Raw genomic sequence first — 22,034 nt, forward strand, 5'->3', positions numbered from 1 at the left:
GCCAGCCCTGCCTCCTGCGCTGCATCCCAAGGGAGCTGCTCTCCCACATCCCAGGAGGCAGCGCCGCCTCTCCAGAGCTCCCAGCTCCAGCTGGGTCTGCCTGGCTGCGGCTGGGGATGGGCTTTGGGACATCTGGTGTCCTTGGAGCTGGGGGCACTGGGAGCCCTGGGGTTTGGGAAGCCCAGTGTCCCTGGAGCACTGGGAGCCGTGGGGGTTTGGGAATCCCAGTGTCCCTGGAGCTGGGAGCGCTGGGAGCCAAAGCCTGTGCTGGGGGCCAGTGGGGACAGACCCTTCCCACCAGGATCTCAGCACTGCTGGGGTCAGTCTGGGGACCCCTGGTAAGTTTGTGCCCAGCTGTCCCTTCCCAGCCAGACCATCCCAACTGTCCCATCCCAACTGTCCCTTCCCAGCTGGCCCTTCCTGCAGGGCAAAGCTCCATCCTGTCCTGCCACACTCTGGTGCCATCCATGCTGTCCCAGTGCCATCTGTCCTGTCCTGGTGCCATCCATGCTGTCCCAGGGCCATCCATGCTGTCCCATCATCCCACCCATCATCATCACTGTGGACACACCAGGGGCTGGGGGCTCTGGGGAGCCCAGGGGGTCTCCCTGACCCTGAAGGCAGAGAACTTCCCAGCAGCCCCTCCGAGGCCTTTCCCCAGTGTGAGGGGACGTGTCCAGAGCGCAGCCGGATCAGCCCGGCTCTGAGGTGGCACGGGTGACCTGGCAGGGCTGGCACAGGGTGACCCCACCGTGGGCTGGGGGCCGAGCCCCCTCCTCCAGGGCTGCCCCGGGCACTGGCTTTCCGTGGCTCCAGCTGGACGGTGCTTCCCCCGCTGGCTCCGCATCCCCGGGGCTCCGCTTGCTGCCGCTTGCTCCCGGCCCTGCCTGGCTCCAGCAGGGCCTCGGGGCTGGGCAGGGCCTCGGGAGCTGACCTTCTCTTGGTGCTGCAGATTTCTCCGACAAGAGGCAGCAGCCTAAGCTGGGATCGCTCATGAAGCAGGTGATGGGAGGGAAGGACGAAGGGCCTGGGACTTTGAGCCGCGGAGGTGAGGACGGGGCAGGGGCGCTGCCTGGGGGCCTCACCGAGACCCCCAGCCCTGGGCAGCTCTCGTAGAGTAGATGCTTCTCTGGGGGGAGCAGGTGATTCCCTGGGGAGAGCAGGTGATCATTCCTGGGCAAGAGCAGGTGATCCCCTGGGGAGAGCAGGTGATTCCTTAGGAAGAGGAGGTGCTCCCCCGAGCCGCAGCCGCAGGGAGGGAGGGAGGGCTCCACCACAGCCCCGGTGCCATCGTCTCCATCCCATTCCCTGTCTGTGGCTCCGTGTCCCTTGCTGAGGTCACTTTCGTCCTGTGCCCCCAGGGCTGGGTCACAGAGCCAGGGTCATCACCCTGTCCACCCCCAAGTGCGCGTCGCCGAAGGGCCGCGAGACGCCCCGAGGTACGGACGCGCCCGAGCCGGCCGGGAGTGACTGACCACTGTGACTGACCCCACTCACTCACTCCCTCACTCCCTGCCCCTCACCACTAATGCCCAGTAACCCCAGTAACCCCCCGAGCCCCCGCTGCTCCAGGTGTGCCACGGGCACGGTAAGTACCGGGCAGCCTCGCCAGGTTTGCTTTGGGCTCCTGGGCTCTGCGGTGCGGGGCGGTGGTGCCGGGGCGGGGCGCAGCTGGTGGCAGGGCTGTGGCACACGTGGCAGGGCTGTGGCACAGCGGGCAGGGCTGTGGTGCAGGTGGCAGGTCCCGGTGACGCTGGGCTGGGGTGTGACAGTGCCAGTGACGAGACACGGAGCCAATGGGGCCGGAATGCAGCGGGCAGGAATTCCTGCAGCACCCGGAGGGAGAAGGAGCCAAAGCAAACCTGGTGCCCAGCACCTCCCTGGCATGTGCCCCCCGGGCCGGGCTGCGGGGACAGCTCGGCCCCCCGGCTGGGGACGTGGGGCTGTGCAGCCCCCGAGCCCCGGCCCCGCCCTGAGCCGGCCCCGCTCCCGCAGGGAAGTGGGGCAGCATCCGGGCCAGCGGCCGCATGAGCAGCTACGCCCTGAACGTGGAGATCGGGTCCCGCCTGGCGGGGAAGGACCTGCTGGGCACACAGCACAACGGGACCCCCGCCGAGCCCTCCTTCCTGCGGCAGCACCGCGCCTCGCTCTACATCATCGGGGACAAGTCCCAGCTGAAGGTGACACAGCCTGCACCTCGGGGAGGGACAGAGCTGGGAAGGGGCTGACCTGGAGCAGAGGAGGCTCAGGGGCCCTTGTGGCTCTGCACAAGTCCCTGCCAGGAGGGGACAGCCGGGGGGGTCGGGCTGTGCTCCAGGGCACAGGGACAGGAGCACAGGGAACGGCCCCAGGCTGGGCCAGGGGAGGTGAGGTTGGACAGCAGCAGGAATTTCCCCATGGAAAAGGGGTCAGGCCTTGGCTGGGGCTGCCCAGGGAGCTTTGGAGTGCCCATCCCTGGAGAGATTTCAAAGCTGTGGGGATGTGGCACCTGGGGACAGGGTCAGTGGTGGCCTTGGCAGTGCTGGGGCACAGCTGGAGACTCCACGGTCTCTGAGGGCTTTTCCAGTCCAGAGAATTCCCTGATCCCGAGGGTGCCAGTGGCTCAGGGCAGCCCAGGGCAGCCCAGGCCATGCTGTCCCCCTGCAGGGCGTGAAGCCAGACCCGCTGCAGCACTGGGAGGTGGTGCCCATCGAGGTGTTCGACGTGCGCCAGGTCAAGGCCAGCTTCAAGAAGCTGATGAAGGCCTGCGTGCCCGGCTGCCCCTCCAGCGACCCCAGCGTGGCCTACCTGCGCTCCCTGGAGGACTCGGAGTGGCTGTCCCAGGTCAGTCACCCACAGACAGGGCCCTCCCCTCCCCCGGGGGCTCTGCTGGGGCTCTGGGTGAGGATGGGCTCCAGTGCCCTGTGCAGAGCAGCACTGGGACAGCCTGGGGACACCCAGCGGGTGTGAGGGGCAAGCATAGGACAATCCAGAGCTCAGCTGCATGGTGCTGGGCAGAGCTGCTGGCCAGGAATGCCAGGCAGGACCCGCGGGATGCTCCAGAGGGGCGGGGACAGGGCAGTGCCAGGATGAGCCAGGGCAGCAGCCCAGGGGGGCTGGTCCAGTGTGGAGCCGTGGGAGGGGTCCCACTCTGGAGGGGGTGAGGGTCCCCTGTCCCTGCGGCCGCCATGTCCGAGTGCGGGGTGGTGGCCCCTGTGAGCCCCGAGCGTGGCCTCACTCCAGAGAAGGGGACACCGCCCCCACACCCAGCCCAGGGACTCCCTGGCCCTCCTCACTCCTGGGCCTGCCCTGGCAGATCCACAAGATCCTGCAGATCTCGGTGCTGGTGGTGGAGCTGCTGGACACGGGCTCGTCCGTGCTGGTCAGTCTGGAGGACGGCTGGGACATCACCACGCAGGTGAGGGCGCGGCGCTGCCCGGGGTGGCCCCGTGGCTGTCCCCCCACGGCCCCTGGAGCTCCCTGTCCCCGCAGGTGGTGTCCCTGGTGCAGCTCCTGTCCGACCCCTACTACCGGACACTGGAGGGCTTCCGGCTGCTGGTGGAGAAGGAGTGGCTGTCCTTCGGCCACCGCTTCAGCCACCGCGGCGCCCAGACCCTGGCGGGCCAGAGCAGCGGCTTCGCCCCCATCTTCCTCCAGTTCCTGGACTGTGTGCACCAGGTGAGCCCTGGCACCTGGGCCACGGGACCCCCGAGTGACAGGGGGGACCCCTGAGTGCCCCCCAAGCGCCCCCAAGTCCATGCGTGTCCAGTGGGAGCCCAGCACCCCTGAGGGACCCCTCAGTGCCTACTGGAACCCCCGAGTGTCCCCTGGGGCAGGCGGGAGGGCCCGGCCCAGCCCATGTGCCTGGATCCCAGCCATCCTGGGGCTCTCCTGCAGATCCACCTGCAGTTCCCCATGGAGTTTGAGTTCAGCCAGTACTACCTGAAGTTCCTCAGCTACCACTACATTTCCAACCGCTTCCGGACATTCCTGCTGGACTCGGACTACGAGCGCATCGAGCTGGGTGAGCGCGGCGTGCGGGGCCAGGGATGGCACCTGCCCCTGCCCCCGTCACACCCGCTGTCCCCTCTGTCCCCCAGGGCTCCTGTACGAGGAGAAGGGCGAGCGGAAGGGCCAGCAGGTCTCCAAATCCATCTGGGATTACATCGACCGCCTCAACAAGAAAGCTCCCATCTTCTTCAACTACCTGTACGCTCCTGAGGATGGGGAGGTGAGAGCTGGGGGCACCTGGAGCGGGGCTGGGAGCACCCCAGGATCCTCCCTGCAGGAGCAGCTGGAGCTGGGATTTGTCTGCTGGGAAGGGACCCCAGAGCCCCTGCAGTGCCACCCCTGCCATGGCAGGGACACCTCCCACTGTCCCAGGTGCTCCAGCCCCAGTGTCCAGCCTGGCCTTGGGCACTGCCAGGGATGCAGGGGCAGCCCCAGCTGCTCTGGCAATCCCAGCCCAGCCAGGAATTCCTCATTGCCAAGATGCCATCCATGCCTGCCCTCTGGCACTGGGAGCCATTCCCTGGGTGCTGTCCCTGCAGGCCTTGGCCCCAGTCCCTCTGCAGCTCTCCTGGGGCCCCTGCAGGCCCTGCCAGGGGCTCTGAGCTCTCCCTGGATCCTTCTCCTCTCCAGGCTGGACGCCCCCAGCTCTCCATGTGGACACACTGTCCCCTCGGTCTGGCCGGGAATGTCCAGCCTGGCCCTGCTGCCCTTCCTGAGCTGCCCCCACCCCTCCCGCAGGTGCTGAGGCCGTACAGCAACATCTCCAACCTGAAGGTGTGGGATTATTACACGGAGGAGACGCTGTCCGAGGGCCCCCCGTACGACTGGGAGCTGGCGCAGGGGCAGCCGGAGCCGGCCGAGGAGCCGGATCGCCAGGACACGGCGGCCCCGCAGAGCAAGCGCCGCGTCATCTGGCCCTGCTACGACAACCGCAGCCGCGTGGAGCCCGACGCCATCTCCAAACTGCTCGAGGTGGGCATCCTGCCCCGGGGATGGCACCTGGCAGAGCCCTGGCACAGGGACAGCGGCCCCAGGGGTTTGTCCCCTCTGGGGCTGATGCTGGAATCCCCCCACAGGAGTTGCAAAACCTGGAGATGGAGCTGGGGCAGGTCCCGGAGCGCTGGAAGGACACGTGGGACAAGGTGAAAGCGTCCCAGCGCACGGAGGGGCGGCAGGAGGGCAACAGGGTAGGTGACAGGGGGTGACAGGGCTGTGCCAGGCACTGTCACAGGATGTGACAGGGTGAAACAGTGTAGCTGTGGCAAGGGCTGTGATCGTGTGGCAGTGGCTGTGACAGGACTGTGACAGAGGTGTGTGACAGGGCGTGGCAGGCTGGTGCTGCTTCTGGGTGCTGCTGCTGCTGGTTCTGGTGTTTGCGGTGATGGTTCTCCTGCTGCTGCTGCTGCTGGAGCTCAGCGCCAGCCCCCCTCACGCTGTCCCTGTCCCGCAGACCCCCAGCTCCCTGCTGATGTCATCGGGGCTGTCCCACCAGCGCCGCTCGCTGGGCGTGTACCTGCAGGAGAGCGGGGTGGGCTCCACGCTCAACCTCAGCCTGGACAGCGACACCAGCAGCACCTCCACCCCGTCCAGCGGGAAGCCGCGCGGCCGCCGCAGCACCTCCACCCTCTACAGCCAGTTCCAGATGTCCGAGAGCGAGAACAGGCAGGCGGGGCTGGGAATGGGCTGGGAACGGTGGCAGCAGGAGGGGGATCCCTCCCGGGGGGCAGGATGTGGGTCCCGGTGGGTTTCTATCCCTGACCCCGCTGTTCCGGCCCCTTCCTGCCCTGCAGATCCTACGAGGGGTCTCTGTACAAGAAAGGCGCCTTCATGAAACCCTGGAAGTCTCGGTGGTTTGTGCTGGATAAAACCAAACATCAGGTACCGGGTGGGCCCCGGGGTCTATCCTGTCCCTCTGTCCCATCCCATCCCTGCCCTGCCCTGATCACGGCTCTCCTGCAGCTGCGGTACTACGACAGCCGGATGGACACGGAGTGCAAGGGCGTCATTGACCTGGCCGAGGTGGAGTCCATCACCCCGGGGACCCCCACCATGGGGGCCCCCAAGACGGTGGATGAGAAAGCTTTCTTCGACGTGAGTGTCCCCAGGGGCTGGCGCTGGGCAACTCCGGTCACTCGGGTCACTCCGGGCTCGCCGCGGCCCCGGAGCTGTCCCGGGTGTGGCCCTCAGCCCCTCCTCTCTCTGCCCGCAGCTGAAGACGACGAAACGAGTTTACAATTTCTGCGCCCAGGACGTGCAGCTGGCCCAGCAGTGGATCGACCGCATCCAGAGCTGCCTGTCGGACGCGTGAGCCCGGCTCAGCGGAGCCGCAATTCCAGGCACGGCTGCCGGGCCCGCAGCGGGAGCAGAGGCAGCGCCAGGCTCGAGGCCGAGCCCGGGACTGAGGGAGAGGAGGAGCGGCCCTTCCTCCCACCCACCGGGCAGGACGGGCGTGTCCGGGGAGGGGTGGCACAGGGAGGGATTCCTCGCGTTGAAGCGGGCGGGGGCCCCGTCCCGCCCCCGGCCCCGTCTGAGCCGTGTCGTGACCCCGTGTCCTCCGTGTGCCCCAGCCCCGCTCCAGCTCCCTGGGCAGGGGATCCTGCACCCCACACCCCCACCCCACACTGCTGGGGGAGGCAGAGCTGCCCCCTTGTCCTGCCCCTCGTCCTGCCCCCCTGCATGTCTGCCAGAGCCCCCGGAACCTGCCCTGCCCCTCCCGGCCTGGGAGCGAGTCCTGGGCTCCGCTCCCATCCTGCTGGAGCCGGGACCTGCAGCTCAGGGGATGGCAGAGGGGACAGCACAGAGCACCGGGACCATCCCGTATCGTGTCCCACCCTGGAGCCGCTCCCAGCTGTGCACAGGAACGGGAATGCTGGGAATGTTGGGGTGCTGCAGGTGCTGGCTCCGTGTCCCTGGGAGGGGGGGGAAACATGGCTGTGGCCACTCTGCTCGTAGTGGGCAAAAAACTCCTCGGGCTGTGGCCAGGGGGTCCCTGTCCTGGCTGGGACAGTCTCTACCTCCAGGCTGGCTGTCCCGGGGGACACATTCCCTGCGGGAGGTGCCAAATGCTGCAGCCTCCTGGGTGCCCCTCTGTCCCCTCCCGGGGGGTGGGGACCAAACCAGCCGCGGGATGAGGGTCCCCTCTGGCTGAAGCTGCACAGGGCTGGGGCAGGGCTGGGGCAGCAGCCCTGCAAGTGCCACCTGGTCTCTGCAGGGTCTCCTTTGCACAGGTCACACCCCCCCCGCCCCAGGGCTCTCCTGCCTCCAACCCCCACAGGTGCCCCCTTTGTGCTCTGCCTGTGCCCAGCCCGGGGGGCCCCAGGAAAGCAGCTCCTGTCCCTGTCCCACTGTCCCTGTCCCAGCCCTGCTGTCCCCCCCTGCTGCTGCCCCTCAGTGCCGGGGGTGGCTCTCGGTACCGAATTGGCTCCTGCAGCCCCCCCTGCCCCCGCACTGGTGTGAACTGGGGGTTCGGCGTGGGGGGACCCCAGAGGGCACCGTGGGGTCACAGCGACCCCACTGCTGCCCGGGACCCCCCAGCACCCCCAGGACTGACCCCCCCAGCTCCGCCAGCCCCTCCACCCGTCTTGTTTTTAAAGTCCAGCGTTTTATTTCAGTGCAGAGCTCTTTGTACAGTCGCCCCCCGTTCCTCTGTACCATCCTGGCTGTGCAGGTGTAACATGGAGGTTTTGTAACTTACCTGAGCAGTTGTAGATTATTGAAGTTTCTGTACATTGTGTCAAACATGCAGAGTCCTTGTATTGTATTTGTGCCTAGAGGAAAAGGTTATTCTATAAAGAGAAAACTAACGGAATTTAATAAAAAAATTAATATGAGAGACGCTCCTTTTGCCTTGCTGAGCACCGGGAAATAGGGCAGAGCCTGGGGCCAGCACAGGACAGGCTCAGCTCCTGTGTCACAGGGCAGAGCTGCTGGGGGATCCTGGCACAGGAACCTTTGCAGCACGCTGGATCCGCTCTGTCCCACCCGCTCCTGCTCGGCTGCCACCATTCCAACCCCACAGGAGCAGAGGGAACGGCCTCAGGCTGGGCCAGGGCAGCCTCAGGGTGGGCACAGCAGGAATTTCCCCATGGAAAGGGGGTCAGGCCTGGCCGGGGGCTGCCCAGGGAGGTTTGCAGAGCCCATCCCTGGAGGTGTCCCAGGAATTCCTGGAGGTGGCACTCAGGGCTCTGGGCTGGGGACAAGGTGCAGGTCAGGCACAGCTGGGACTGGATGGGCTTTTCCAGCCTCGGGGATTCCATGATTCCATCAGGAGTCCAGCCCCACTCCTGGCCCCGACCATCCCAGAGCCCCTCGGGACCCTTGGTGTGTCCTGCAGGATGGAGGAACCCAGCACTGGCACGTGAATTTTGAGCTTTTATTGATAGTTGGAATTTACAGCCTAAAACTGACAACATAGAGAGATGCAGACTTTTTTTCCTTTTTCTTCTTTTTTTTTTTTTTTTTTTTTTCTTTTTGGTCGCTTTTTTACAAAAAAAAAAAAAAGAAACAAAACCAAAACCAAAAACCAAAATAACCAAAAAAGCCACCAGCATCAGATTTACAATATAAAAGTTTTGACAGTAGAGAGACTAAAGTACATCTGGAATTACTCAGAAAAATAAACAGGGAAAAGGCAGTAATTTCAAATTTGTCCCTCATATTTACACATAATACACAGACATTGCTTACAAAGACCCGGATCCCAGTTTAAGGGCAGTTGGCATCGTGAGAAGGCTCCCCCGGCATCGCCCTCGTGCCCGCCCGGGCCCGGCGCCGGGCCGGGAGCGGATCCCGGCATCTCCCCGCGGCCCCTCCGTGGTTTTATTGCTTTGCGGGGCCGGTGGTTGTGGAGAAAGGCATCGAGTCCGCCCCGCCCGCTGCTCCCGCCGGGACACCCCATCCCTCGGGAACTCCCTCGGGAACTGGGGATGAACCCGGTGCCAGATTTTCAGGGAGACTCAGCTCGGGACACCACGGCAGGATTTGGGAAGAGCGGGAAGAGGAGGAGGAGCGGAACAACGCTGAAAATCCGGGCTCGGCCTGGGCACCCTCCTGCAACCTTCCCAAATCCATGAATCCCCACCCCGCGGCAGCAGCACCTCCCCCTGCCCGGGCTGTTGGAGTTACGGGATCTCCTGTGCCCAGGGAAGGCTCCAGCTCCCATCCCACAGCCTGGAATCAGCTCTGCCTCAGCCGGGATGTGGAGATGGCAGAGGTGCCATTCCCAAGGCCTTCTCCCAAAATGAGCCAAGGCTAGGAGCCAGGCACAGAGCCCCCGGGATGGGCACGGAGCCCCCGGGATGGGCACAGAGCCCCCGGGATGGGCACGGACCCCTAGGATGGGCACGGAGCCCCAGGATGGGCGCTGATCCCAGCCAGAATCCGCTCCCCCAGGAGACGCCTGGATGGCCCTGCCAGCCCCAGGCACTGCTGTGGTCCCAGGACCTCCGGCTCTCCCGGAGATCTGGAATTGTTCCCAACAAACAGCCTGGCTTGGGTCACTTTGAGATCAGTCTGGGGTTCTGGGCCGGAGGCGGCACCGGGGTCTCCCGGGGGATGAATCCATGGTTTGTGCTAACAGTCACAGAGCCGAATGTTCCCGGCGAGCCCCTGCAAGGGAAAGCCCCGGAAAAGCCCTGGCAAAGCGGCTCCCGAGGCTCCAACTCAACAGCAAACATGGAATGCTCCGAGTGCGGATGGACGGAGGAGGCCGGGCGGGAAAGCGGAGCCAAGGAGGGATTTGCTGGAGCAAATTCACCAGGGAAAACCACCAGGAACCCCTGGGGACTGGGATGGGATCATCCCCTGTGGCCACGCAGATCCCGGGACTCAGGAGGGACAAAGGAAAGGTTTGGAAAATGTCACATCAAGGAGAATGCCTGGAAAACCCCGTATTTCCACCCAAATTCCCCTCAACTGCCTCTGCAGCCGGGTCGGACATGGAAGGCAAAGACAGAAACAAGGAAAAGGGAAAATCCACAACCTCCGAGAGCGCCAGGGACACCCTGGGACGGCTCCAGCCTGGAACAGCCTCTCCCACATGGAGAAAATGGAACAGGGATAAAATTAAGGGAAGGAGTTGCTCCATTCTCAGCCCTGGGACCCCTGGAATTCCCAGCCCTGCCCAGCACCTGCGACTGGGACTGGGATTGGGATTGGATTGATTTGTACTGACGCCAGAGCCCATTGGGAAGGTGCAAATCTCCTGCCCCAGGAGATCCCAGCAAAGCAAAAAACTCTGGGAAAAATGGGATTCGGGTGAGTTTAGAAATCTCTGCAATAAATTTTTATAAATATTCCCTATTTACAGCAAACACTGGGAATGGGAGCGTGGGGAGGGAAGGAGGAGCCAGGGGCACACTCAGAGCAGCTCCTGCTGCCACAGGCAGGATGCTCCTGCCTGTCCCCAGTGTCCCCTCTGCCCCCACTCCATGGATCCATCCCCTCTGGAATGTTCCTGCCTGTTCCCAAGGCTGGGGGAGAAACCAACCACCTCCTTCCCTGAAATCCCAAGGATTTTTATCCCAAGGTCTCTCCTCATCAGTCTCATGGTCCAACGTTTGAGTCACAGCCTCAGCCAAACGGGAAACCACAGGGAAGATTCTGGCTCCCTTGGGAATGGGGGTGGGGGGTCAGGTCCTGTTCCTAAATCAGCCATAAATCCATAAATCCAGGACATCCGGCTGCTCCGGCCCCGCAGCGCCTCCTTTGATCCCAAACAGGAAAAGGGGGATCCCAGGCAGGGAAACCCCAACCCAACCCAGGGAACCCCTGATTCCAGCCCCTCCCTCTGCGCCCAGGTCCAGGTTTAAGGTTGGATCCCAGCACTGGCCCTGCACTCGGGGGGCCGGAGCATTCCCGGTGTTGGCCACTATCGGCTGCCAGGGGACACAAGGACAATTTTAAGAGGGAAAAGCTCACCAGGGAATTCTCTGGCAGAAAATCCCTTTCCATTCCACAAACCCCAGACCCAGCAGGGGAATGTTTATATTCCAAGAGGGGGGGAATATTTACAGTCTGGGAAGTTTTCATTTAAATTCCATTAAATAATAAAATATTTGGGATTAAACACTAATTCCATTCCATCACAAAATCAGGAATAATCCTTTCTTTCTGGTGCTTTTAGCCCAGTTTCTGTCCTACTCAGAGGCAGCTCTGATGCCCAGGCTGGAGTCTGGGATCCCTTTGGAGCAGACAGGAAATGGACACAGAATTCCCATTCCCTGCCCCACAGCCCCACTCCCACGGGATCTCCATTATCCCCTGGGAAAGGATCAACTCTCCCTGCACGGCCCCACAGGGAACCCCAGGAGCTGAGCATTCCCAAAGGACCTTTTCCTTCTGCTCTCTGAATTCTGACAGGGCCCCATTCCCAAACATCCTCCTCACATCCCAAACCCAGGGGAAGTGCAGGGAAGGTTCCCGTGACCAAATCCCATCTGGCTCTGCCCGGAGCTCGTGGCGACACTGGGGGTGGATGAACTGGGATACTGGGATGGGTGAACTGGGATACTGGGATGGGCGAACTGGGACACTGGGATGGGTGAACTGGGATACTGGGATGGGCTAACTGGGACACTGGGATGGGCGAACTGGGACACTGGGATGGGTGAACTGGGACACTGGGATGGGCTAGTTGGAATACAGGGATAAACTGGGATACTGGGATGGATGAACTGGGACACTGGGATGGATGAACTGGGACACTGGGATGGACAAACTGGGACACTGGGATGGGCTAGTTGGGATACAGGGATGAACTGGGATACAGGAATGCACTAAGTGGGATAAGGAGCTGTGAGGTGTAGGGGGAAGAGCACAGGGAACAGAAATCCATTGGAACTGGGATGGATTTAAGGCACTCAACAGTGGGAACTGGGAATGACTGTTACCCATGGGCTCGAGCACAGGACATTCTCCTCTGTTTCCTGTGATCTGGGATGGAACAGCACTGGATCCCAGCTGGAATGGGAAGAGGTGGCTCCTTCCAGACTAAATCCAAGGCTTTGGATTGCTTTGGAACCACCAGTGGGGTCAGCACCGTGCCCTGGAACAGCTCCTGGATCCAAGGGGCCTCAGAGCTGCAAGTGTCTGAGGGAGCAGAACCTTTTTTGGGAAAGCTGCAGCAGGTCTGGAGGGAGGAGAGCAGCAGGGATGGGAATTACAGGGATGTGATGAATACACGGGAATTAACTGCAAATTAACGAAGGGAAGGGAAGGGAAGGGAAGGGAAGGGAAGGGAAGGGAAGGGAAGGGAAGGGAAGGGAAGGAAGGGAAGGAAGGGAAGGGAAGGGAAGGGAAGGGAAGGGAAGGGAAGGGAAGGGAAGGGAAGGGAAGGGAAGGGAAGGGAAGGGAAGGAAGGAAGGGAAGGGAAGGAAGGAAGGGAAGGAAGGAAGGAAGGGAAGGGAAGGAAGGGAAGGAAGGAAGGAAGGAAGGAAGGGAAGGGAAGGGGAAGGAAGGAAGGGAAGGAAGGGAAGGAAGGGAAGGAAGGGAAGGGAAGGGAAGGAAGGAAGGGAAGGGAAGGGAAGGAAGGAAGGAAGGGAAGGGAAGGGAAGGGAAGGAAGGGAAGGGAAGGGAAGGGAAGGGGATTTTCCCCATTTTTCCAGATTCTGCCATGGCCAATCAGACACAGATTGGAGTTTGAACATTCCTGGGACCACAGAGAGGAGCAGGGAAAGAGCTGAAGTGTCCATGCAAAGTCACTGGCAGGAGTGGGAACAGGGAGCTGAGGAGCACGGAATGGCTGCAGGGAGCAGGGAATGCACGAGGGCCAGGGAACAGCTGCAAGGAGCATGGAACAGATGCGAGGATCAGGGAACTGCAAGGAACAAAGGATGACTCCAAGGACCAGAGACGAGTCCAGGGAGCCAGGAATTCACAGGAGGACATGGAAGGCACACAAGGACCACAGAACAAGGGAACTCCAGGCCCAGCTCTGGGCTCTGGAGCGGAGCAGCCAAAATTCCCTGTCACAATCCCAGCACCCCAGGGGCCACTCGAGGTTCTCCAGCAGCAGTTTGGGAAAGAGGAGAGTGGGAGAAGCATTTCCATGGAGAAAAGAACGTTTGCTGTGCCTGGGGATCCTCATGTTTGGATCCATGAGATCCGGCCAAGGGGATCCTCTGGCAGTGGCCTCACTACAAAAGCACCAAACCCAGCCCCCCAGGGGAATCCCTACAGCATTCCCAGAATTCCTACAGAGTTCTGCAAAACTACCTCTGAGCATCAAAATTACAGGAGAAAGGATTTATCCCTCGTTTCCATCTGTCCAAGGAATTTGAGGGAATCAAAAACAGAAGGGAAGGCTCTGCCCTCCAGAAAAGCCCCAAATTCAGGGAGAGAGGAAAATCCCTCTCTTCCCATCAGCATCAAATACAAAAATACAGTTTCCATGGGAATGTCCCACTGCTGGGAGAGGTGAGGACCACCACGGAATACCAGGAACTCTGTACAAATCCAGGTGGGAGCTGGGACACCACAAAGCCCTTCCTGGATGAGGTAAGAGAGGTTCCGGTGAGCAAAGCCACCGGGGAGGAGACAAATTGTTCCTTTTCCACTTGTCCCAAAGTTCAGCCCTAAATACACCTGGAAAACTCCTGGGTTTGCTGGAACTTCCCACCACAGAGGGAAAAACCAGGATCCAAAATCCCATTCTCAGCCCAAGCCCAACAACAATCCTGATGAAGTCAGAAACATTATGCAGGACAAAACCAACGGGAACCGATCCAACCCATCTTCCAAAGGATCTCAGACTTTCACTGACAGAATGCTGGGGTTGTTCCAATGCTTCAAGGGCACCATTCCTGCCACTGCCACGTCATTAACTAACACAGGTAATTACACACTAATTATTCATTAACACTGCTGATTCCAGAGCCGATTCCTGCCTGGGAACACCAAAATCCCAAATCCAATCTCGGCAGAGCAAAGGGAAAAATCCCGGTAATGAGTCGAAGGGAGAACAGTCACAAGGAAACCCCTCCACCCCGGGTTTCCACGGATACACCACAGCATCACACCCCATTCCAAGGGCCCCAGGTGTCCCAGCCTGGGACACTGGGCAGCCTCCAGCCCTTCCCTGAGGACACGGCCAGGATTCCAGGGGGACACATCCCTGTCCCCCCAGAGGAGAGCACAGGGAAGCAGCACAGGACGGAGCCAGGAGAGCAGGAATGGGGAATGTTCCACGGCAGGAACAGCTTCCCAAATGTGGTACAGAGCCAGGAGAGTGGGAATGGGGACTGGCAGGAGGAGCTCCCAGTCCCAACACGTGCAGGTGCAGCTGGCGAGGAGGGGACCAGGAATTCTCTCAGGGCAGCACCAAGCCCAGTGAGCCCCAGTCTAAACCAGTTCAGAGCCAGTCCATGAGTGACACAACTGCAGGAAGACAGGTACGGCTCGGATACACCCTGGATACACCCCAGTTACACCCAGGACACACCCAGGATACACCCTGAGCCCTTCACCAAGCACCACACTCCACTTTTTCCAATAGATCAATTCTGTTTTTCCCAACAGATCAATTCCCAGCCCACCCAGTGGGGGCAGCAAGGTCCCCTCAGGATGAGGGGGATCCCTGAGGGGTTGGGATTTCAAGGCCTGGCACAGGGATGAGCTCCAAGGATTGCCACTGATAAATCAGGGGTTTAATGACAGCTCCCTGGCCAGTGTGGGAAAAATGACTCTGGGATGCCACTGGAGAACAAGAAAGTAATTTAAATGATATTTCCTTCAGATATGTTCTTTGGGAATGTCCCTGCACGTCCACTCCTAACCTTTCACTAGGAAGTCTGGGAACTGGGATCCCCAAGCCCTTTGGAACAGACACTGAGGGAAACACTGGGCTTTTGGGGGTTTTTTAGTAATTTTTTTCTTTGTTTTCCAATCTGTGCCCCCCAGGGTTTCCATTCCCTGCACACCTGCAGCTCTCCAAAGAGATGTTCTTGATGGAACCTCGGGGAGAAACCTTGGGATTCCATCCCAGGGACAGCAAAGCCTTGGGACACTTGGGGGAATTCCCTTGGGCTTTGCTGAGGACACAGGACCCCAACAGACACCCGGGATTTTGCCTGCCTCAGGAGGAGAGGGGATTCTGTTTTAGGGAAGTTTTTGGCTATGGAATTGCTGAGGGAATGATGGGAATATTCCCTGCTGGCTGCCCTGTCAGGGTGCAGTGGGAAGAGAATCTCCAGGACATGCAGGAATTCTGGACACACCTCTGGATAACCCTGGACTGAGGGGTTACAGAACCCCCAGCCTGTCCTGAGCCCCAGGAATGCTCCATCTGCCATGGGATCACAGCCCCACACACACTGGGATTTGGGATTCCCAGCCCTCCAGCCCTGCTCCCCTCCCTCACTCTGCAGCCAGGTGCCCCACAGGACCTGGGACACTGGGAAGGGGCACCTGATGTGACAATGGATGGGGATGCTCCCCAGCCACGGGGTTTTCCCATGCCCAGGACAGGTGTGCCAGGATCCAGGGATTACCCAGGATTGGCCAAAGGGATGAGGTTTAGCTCTAACTGTGCCCAGGAACCCTTTCCCCTCCTATCCCAGTGTGGAGCAGTTGGCACAGCCGGATCACCAGATCCCCACAGCAACGCCCAGGCGGGCAGAGCCACTGCACGGAACATTCCAGAACCATCCCCCAGGAACCTGGCCTTGCTGCTCTTGGTCTTGACCCTGGAGATAAACACCCAGCTCACTGTGTCCCAGTGCCCCCTTCCCAGGCTTCTCACAAGATGCAAGTGTGTGCGGATGAGTATCCATGGAATGGCACAGACCTGTGTCCAGGCACACCCTCAGCAGCCCCAGGGGCAATCCCAGCCCCAGGGACACCCTGTGCACATGGCAGACTCCAAGCACGAGGCAGGAGGGAAGCATGGAGCAGGACTTGGGGGGGAGCCTTCATCACTTGGGCACGGAGCCCAGCAGGGCCAGGGGATGAGGGGACACAGGGACAGGCAATTCCATGCTCAGAAGCCAAGAGATCCTGCTCCAGCCCTGGGAAGCCCTTCCCTGGAGCACAGGGAGAAGGAAAACCCCAAGTGGGACACTCCAAGCCCTCCACACCTGCTGTGTCTCCAGAGGGACTGGAAGCTCTGCTTCAGAAGGATTTCCCATTCCTGGTTTCCCCACAAAACCACTGGAGCCAGGCCAGGAACCAGCTCTGGCTCTGTTCAGAGCTGCAAACCCCGGCAGCCCAAGCAGCAGGAGCTGGGTCTGGATCAGGCCCTGGCTGGTGGGAAGAACAACTCCAGGGGAGTGGAGAGGTGGAATGAACTGAGAGCCTCAATCCCAGCTGTGGAGGGATCATCCACAGGCACCCAACCCATGGAACTTGTGCATCTCCACAGGTCTGACCAAGCCCCAGTGATGTGTCTCAGCACTAAGTAATAAATTAACCCACTAATGAGCCCCCAGTAATGAGCTGTGTTCGGATCTGGATATGTCCAAGGATATTATTATTATTATAATCATTATTATTAATATAATTATTATTATTAAAGCTCTCACTGACACTCAGGGACTCAAAGCCACAGCTGAGGAATACCAGGCTGGAATTGCAGCAGAAGGCACAGCCAGCCCCGTCTCTGGGAGCCACCGTGGGGTCACTGCTGCCCCATCCCTGTCCAGGTGGAATCTCTGCTCCCAAAGCTCAGCAGCTCGGGGGGGCAGGCCCTGTCCTATCCCTCAGACCCCACCCAGAGCACTGCTCCCACAGGAAGGGATCTGAGCTGGGAGGATGATCCAGCTGTGCCTGCCGAGGACATTCCCCTCATCCCCTGATCCCACACGGATCTGGGCACAGCTGGCCCTGGGGCAGGCACAGGGAACAGGCTGGAAGAGCACGCTGGCATCCCCCGGGATCCAGCCAGGCTGTACCAGCACATGGATCCTTCAGCTTCCATGGAATCAGCTCTGGGGCCCCAAGGATGCCCGATGTCCAGCAGAACTCTAGCACCAATCCTTGGAAAATTAAGACTTTAACGTGTCTCCAATCAGGACCTCAAAGCCACTGATCCTGTCTGAGAGTCCTGGCTGGAGAGGGATTGATCCCTGAACACCAAGCAGGGGAAGCAAAGCACAAAGTGAGATTTTTTTCCCACCCAGTGCAATTAACTTTAAATTATTAATTTTAAATTACACGCAGCGAGTGAAGACTTCCCGAACAAGAGCCCTGCACCACCCGATTCCCAAGGAATTGGGGCTGGGGGACAGCCCAGCCCTGCCAGCAGCACACGAGTGGCCCACAGCCCCAGTCACCTCCAGGATCCCAGCCATCTCAGCACCCCAGTTCCAGGGATCCAGCCCTTTCCCTACGAGCAGAACTGACCTGGGCACATAGGGCTGAGCGGGGCTGTGGGAACGGCGCCCTTGGACCCAGCAGAGCAGCCCCACAGTGGGAACACCTGGTCCCCCCACTGCCCTCCCTGCCCAGCTGAGTACATCCCACAGCAGACACCACAGCACAAACAAGGGATTTGTGCCTGCTGGGAGTGTGAGGTCCTTCCCACCCTCAGGAATGCATCCCAAAGCAGCAGTCTGGCTCCCTGCGTGTCGAGCTCCAGCCTTTGCTCCAAAGGGAGGATTTTTCAGGATTCCACATGCCGGGGGCTCCAGCTCAGCTGCCCCAGGTGGCCCAACCCCCCAGTGCCCCTCAAGTGCCCCCCAGGCTGGGCTGGCAGTGAGCTCAGAGCTCCAGCCTGGGCACATCCCGTATCCCAGCTCCAGGTGCTCCCCTCGCCTGGCCCTGCTCTCCCATCCCCCCTGAGGGATCCGGATGTCCCCCAGGGCTCTCCCATGCCCTCCCCCAATGCTGTCATCACCAGGTACAAAGTGCAAAAGTGTTGCTGTTCCTGCATCCATTAAAAACTTTAAAAACAGAACAAAACAAACAGAAAAAGGATTTCCATCATCATTTGCAAATACATTAATTCATTCTCCAAAGAGCCAGCAAACCCCTGGTCACCTCCTCGTGGGCAGGGTCCTCTGTGGCCAGCACGGACATCAGCAGGAGAGGTCACCTCTGCCCCGGCCCAGCCCCTGCCCTGATCCACCACGTGTCCATGGAGAGCCGGAGCAGGGCTGGAAGGCAGGGACATCCCGTTCCCTGGACAGCTGGGCCTCAGTGTCACTCCCTGGCTCCGGCCGGGGACAACCCCAGCCTCGGCCCTGCCAACCCAATCCAAGCCCTCCCTGCTCCCCCTCACGGAAGTGTTGGCATTCCTCCTCTCCTGTGAAATGTTTCTGGTAAGGCTTTATTGCTCTACAAAGCGGTGCAAAGGCTGCCCGAGGACAGCTCCATCAGGAACTTTGGTCACACGGCTGCGGGATTTGTGCGCTGGCCCCGGCCGCCGCTGGACCTGCTACCTTCCCAAGAGAAGCTGAATACTGTGTGCAATAACACTGGGAAAACAGCACTGAACCCCAAATCCAAAACAAAAACCAGGGGCACGGGGAAGGGGACAACTCAAATCAGGCAGAAGGCTTGGGAAGAGCCCGTCATTCCCGTGAGGACTGAACTCAATGCTACATTTCGACAATGCCGAGTGTCTTTCCGAACGGATCGGTGCTGTTGGATCTGCGTGTCTGGTCCTGAACGCCAGCTCGCTCTCATCAATGCAGCATTTATTAAAAAATAAAATTAAAATGAAAAAAAAAAAAAAAAGAATTGACAAATTGCATCACCAGGGAGCAGCCTGGCCTGGCTCACACACGTCCCAGGGCGGCGGCGGCATCAAGCGGGGCCGTTCAATGTGGCTTCAGTGCAGGGCAAGGCCTCGTCACTCCTGCAGGGACACCAGGGAGCAGCCTTAGGGACATGGGACAGGCCAGGAGAGCTCCCAAAGCTGCCCTCATCCCTCCTGGGAACGCCTTTCTGCTGGGACCTGAGCCACTCCCTTGGGTTGTGTTTTGTCTGCCCAGTGAAGTGTTCTCAGCTCCCTGTGGAGAAACTCCCCCAGTGCCTCATGGAATACTACAGGGAAAATCAGTGTGGAATCAGGGAATGGCCTGGGTGGGAACAGACCTAAAAGCTGTCTAGTTCCAACTCCTTCCAAGGTGATCAGAGGCATGGGGCATCTCTAACATGAGGGCAGGCTGAGTTAGGAATGCTCAGCCAGGGAGAGCTCAGAGCCCCTGGCAGGGCCTGCAGGGGCTCCAGGAGAGCTGCAGAGGGACTGGGGCCAAGGCCTGCAGGGACAGCACCCAGGGAATGGCTCCCACTGCCAGAGGGCAGGCATGGATGGGATCTTGGCAATGAGGAATTCCTGGCTGGGCTGGGATTGCCAGAGCAGCTGGGGCTGCCCTGCATCCCTGGCAGTGCCCAAGGCCAGGCTGGACACTGGGGCTGGAGCACCTGGGCCAGTGGGAGGTGTCCCTGCCATGGCAGGGGTGGCACTGCAGGGTCCCTGCAGGCTTTGGGGTCCCTTCCCACCCAGCCATGCCAGGATTCTGTGCTCACCTGTCTCTCGTGGCCGTTTCTGTGGCAGTTGTGACAGCAGTGGCCACTCTCTGGTGCCCGTCCGTGTGCGTGGCCGCGCTGTTCCGGGCACAGGGGGCACTGGAGTCGGCCACGGGAAGCGTCTCCGGAGCCTTTCCGTCGGAGCCACTGTGGGAGAGGGCAGGGACACGTCAGTGGAGCTCAGCCCACGGGAAAAGCAGACTCACACTGGAATGGGGCTCAAATTCCAATGGGGAAAGCAAAATTCCTCCTGCTTTCCTCACACAGGCCTAAAGATCCCATTGGGAATGAGAACTGGCAATAAGCTGGGATTCAAATCAGCGGGCACATCCTGGAGGCTCCAGGTCCCAAACCCAACAGGACACACCAGATCAGCTCCTCGAGGGAGGCATTCCCAACTCCTGTGCAAATCCAGTCTGGAAGTTCCCAAAGCATTTCCACTGCCATTGCTGGGATGGCACAGCCTGCTCTGCTTGGGCATGGACACAGACACTGCTCTGCTCCACAGGCTCTGCCACGGGCTCCTCAGGCTTCTGGGACACCCAGAAAATCCTGGGTTTAGGGGCAGATCCTAAAATCCCATGGAGGAAAACCCCCACGGATTGGATGTCCAAACATGCTGAAGGCACTCCAGGGACCATGGAGGTCCCACCTGAGGGACAATGTCCCCAGGGAGGCACCAACAACCAAAGCTCAAATCCTGGGAAAGGAGAACTGCAGGAGCAAACCCTCCCAATTTCATTTGGAATAAACCCACCCAGATTTGCAGCTGGAGAAGGGATTTCTGTGCACATCCCATTCTTTGGCTTCCAAGGCAGAGGATGAGCTGCCCCAGGAATGTTTTCTTCCCAGTTTCCATGCAGAACAATTCTTTCTCCCTTTCTCCCAGAGCAAACCTCCACAAAAGGGAAAAAAGCTGGAGAGGGCTGAGCTGAATCCTGTCACCAGCTCTGGGGGAGTTTATGGAATAAAATAATCCCAGCTGGATAATTGGACATGTGATGGAGATTGGAGACTGGGGTTCTATTTCTGGAGCACTTATCTTGAAAAAAAAACAACATTAAAATGAGGAATAATGAGATCTAAACATTCCCTTTTCTCCAGGGCTCACAAGATCCTCAGAAGTACCAAAATACACCTTGGAGAGACACAGGGAGGGAGCTGTGTTCCCCGGAATGTCGCTGGGAAAAAAACACTTCCCACACAAAAAACTGGAGCTCGACATTTCCATGGCTCAGAGAGAAGCTTCTGAAGCCCAGTCCCTGAAGTTTCCAGGACAGGAGGATCCCAGAGTTACCTGAGAACCCATGGGGGTTTGGGAATTTCTCTGCCTTCCCCGGGCTCCTGGAAAATCCCAGCTGGACACACACCCTTGGTCACCCAGGGGTGACACAACCCAAACAAGGAGTTTGTGGGGGATGTCCTGTTGTCCCCTGGTCCCCCAGGGGTGGGACCCCAAACCTCTCCAGGCAATGGGATCCAAGCTGGGAAGCTGAGAGCAATTCCTGAGCTGCATCTCCCTAAGGATCCCCCTGGGAGGAGGATGGGGCTCACAGAAGGTGGAACATCTGGAGGATTTACTGGGCTGCAACATCTGGTTCTCCATGGAATCCACAGAGGCCTTGGGCAGCTCCAAGGATAAAAGACCTCCAACGTGGATTCCAGGGACAAGGGGAAGGAAAACCCTAAGTCCCAGAGCAGCTCCAAGGAGAATTAAAGATCCCTGTGCGGATTTCAGTTATTCCAGGGGCACAAGGGGATGGAAAACTGCTCCTACAGCAACAGGAATGGGGTTTGGTGCAGGTTTTGGAGAAGTGCTTGGAGAGAGTCACAAGCCACAGAGTGACTCCAAAATGTTCCTGATTTCCCTGGAATCATTAAGGAACGTGGTAAGAAATGGATATTCCCACTGCAGGCAGAGTGGTCAGGGAGAGCTGAGGACACTGGGAGGGCTCTGGGTGGTGATTCCCTCTGGGAGCCCAGGCCTGAAGCAGCTCCAGTCCCAGCTGTGGCACCGCCCCTGTCCTCCCTCAGCTTCCCCTGGGATCTCTGGCCATGGACACAGCTGTGGAGAGCCACAGACACCTGTCAGGGGAGGCCCTGGGTGCTCTTTGCCACAATGGAATCAGCAGGCAGGCAAAGGCAGGCAGGTTTGGGAAGCTCTATCCCTATGGAATGTGCTACAGACACTTGTCTGGAGAGGAAAACATTCCCAATGTGCCAAACCAGGAACAAACACCTCCCTCCTGCCAGGAAAGCAGGGAAGAGGTGAGAACATCTCAAAGAGGATGGACACAGGAACAGCTGGAGCTGGGTCAGGGAGGGGTATCAGGAAAGGCTCTTCCTCCAGAGGGTGCTGGGCACTGGAACAGCTCCCCAGGGAATGGGCACGGCTCCAGAGCCCCAGGAATGTCTGGACAACACTGGGATTGTTGGGCTGTCCTGGGCAGTTGGACCAACGACCCTGTGAGTCCAGTTCAGGGCACTCCCTGATCCTACTGGGAACCCAGGCACCCCCAGGCAAGGTCCTGCTGTGCCCCCACCATGGGCCAGGGCAGGAAAGGCACCTGGAGCACAGC

General features: G+C 59.9%; 2 protein-coding genes across 5 annotated transcripts in view; one reads left to right on the forward strand and one right to left on the reverse strand.

Annotated features, from left to right (window-relative positions):
• The window catches only part of SBF1 (SET binding factor 1), a 64,391-nt gene extending 56,598 nt beyond the window's left edge, over positions 1-7,793 (forward strand). Inside the window, 14 exon segments of the mRNA XM_030960157.1 lie at positions 953-1,048; positions 1,362-1,439; positions 1,996-2,180; positions 2,647-2,823; positions 3,296-3,397; positions 3,472-3,657; positions 3,877-4,003; positions 4,080-4,210; positions 4,729-4,962; positions 5,067-5,177; positions 5,441-5,652; positions 5,781-5,868; positions 5,950-6,081; positions 6,200-7,793. Coding sequence (XP_030816017.1) covers positions 953-1,048; positions 1,362-1,439; positions 1,996-2,180; positions 2,647-2,823; positions 3,296-3,397; positions 3,472-3,657; positions 3,877-4,003; positions 4,080-4,210; positions 4,729-4,962; positions 5,067-5,177; positions 5,441-5,652; positions 5,781-5,868; positions 5,950-6,081; positions 6,200-6,298 — 1,958 coding nt within the window. The 3' untranslated portion in view covers positions 6,299-7,793.
• Positions 7,794-12,501: 4,708 nt separating this feature from the next.
• Positions 12,502-22,034, reverse strand: part of PPP6R2 (protein phosphatase 6 regulatory subunit 2) — a 64,134-nt gene continuing 54,601 nt past the window's right edge. For all 4 annotated transcript variants that reach the window (XM_030959592.1, XM_030959590.1, XM_030959591.1 and 1 more), the window contains exons 23-24: positions 19,456-19,602; positions 12,502-18,781 (exon numbers count right to left, since the gene is read on the reverse strand). In XM_030959592.1, coding sequence (XP_030815452.1) covers positions 18,730-18,781; positions 19,456-19,602 — 199 coding nt within the window. In that variant the 3' untranslated portion in view covers positions 12,502-18,729. The remainder of the gene's footprint in view (positions 18,782-19,455; positions 19,603-22,034) is intronic.

This window comes from Camarhynchus parvulus, chromosome 1A, assembly GCF_901933205.1.
Source record: "Camarhynchus parvulus chromosome 1A, STF_HiC, whole genome shotgun sequence".
In the NCBI taxonomy this organism is placed as follows: domain Eukaryota; kingdom Metazoa; phylum Chordata; class Aves; order Passeriformes; family Thraupidae; genus Camarhynchus; species Camarhynchus parvulus.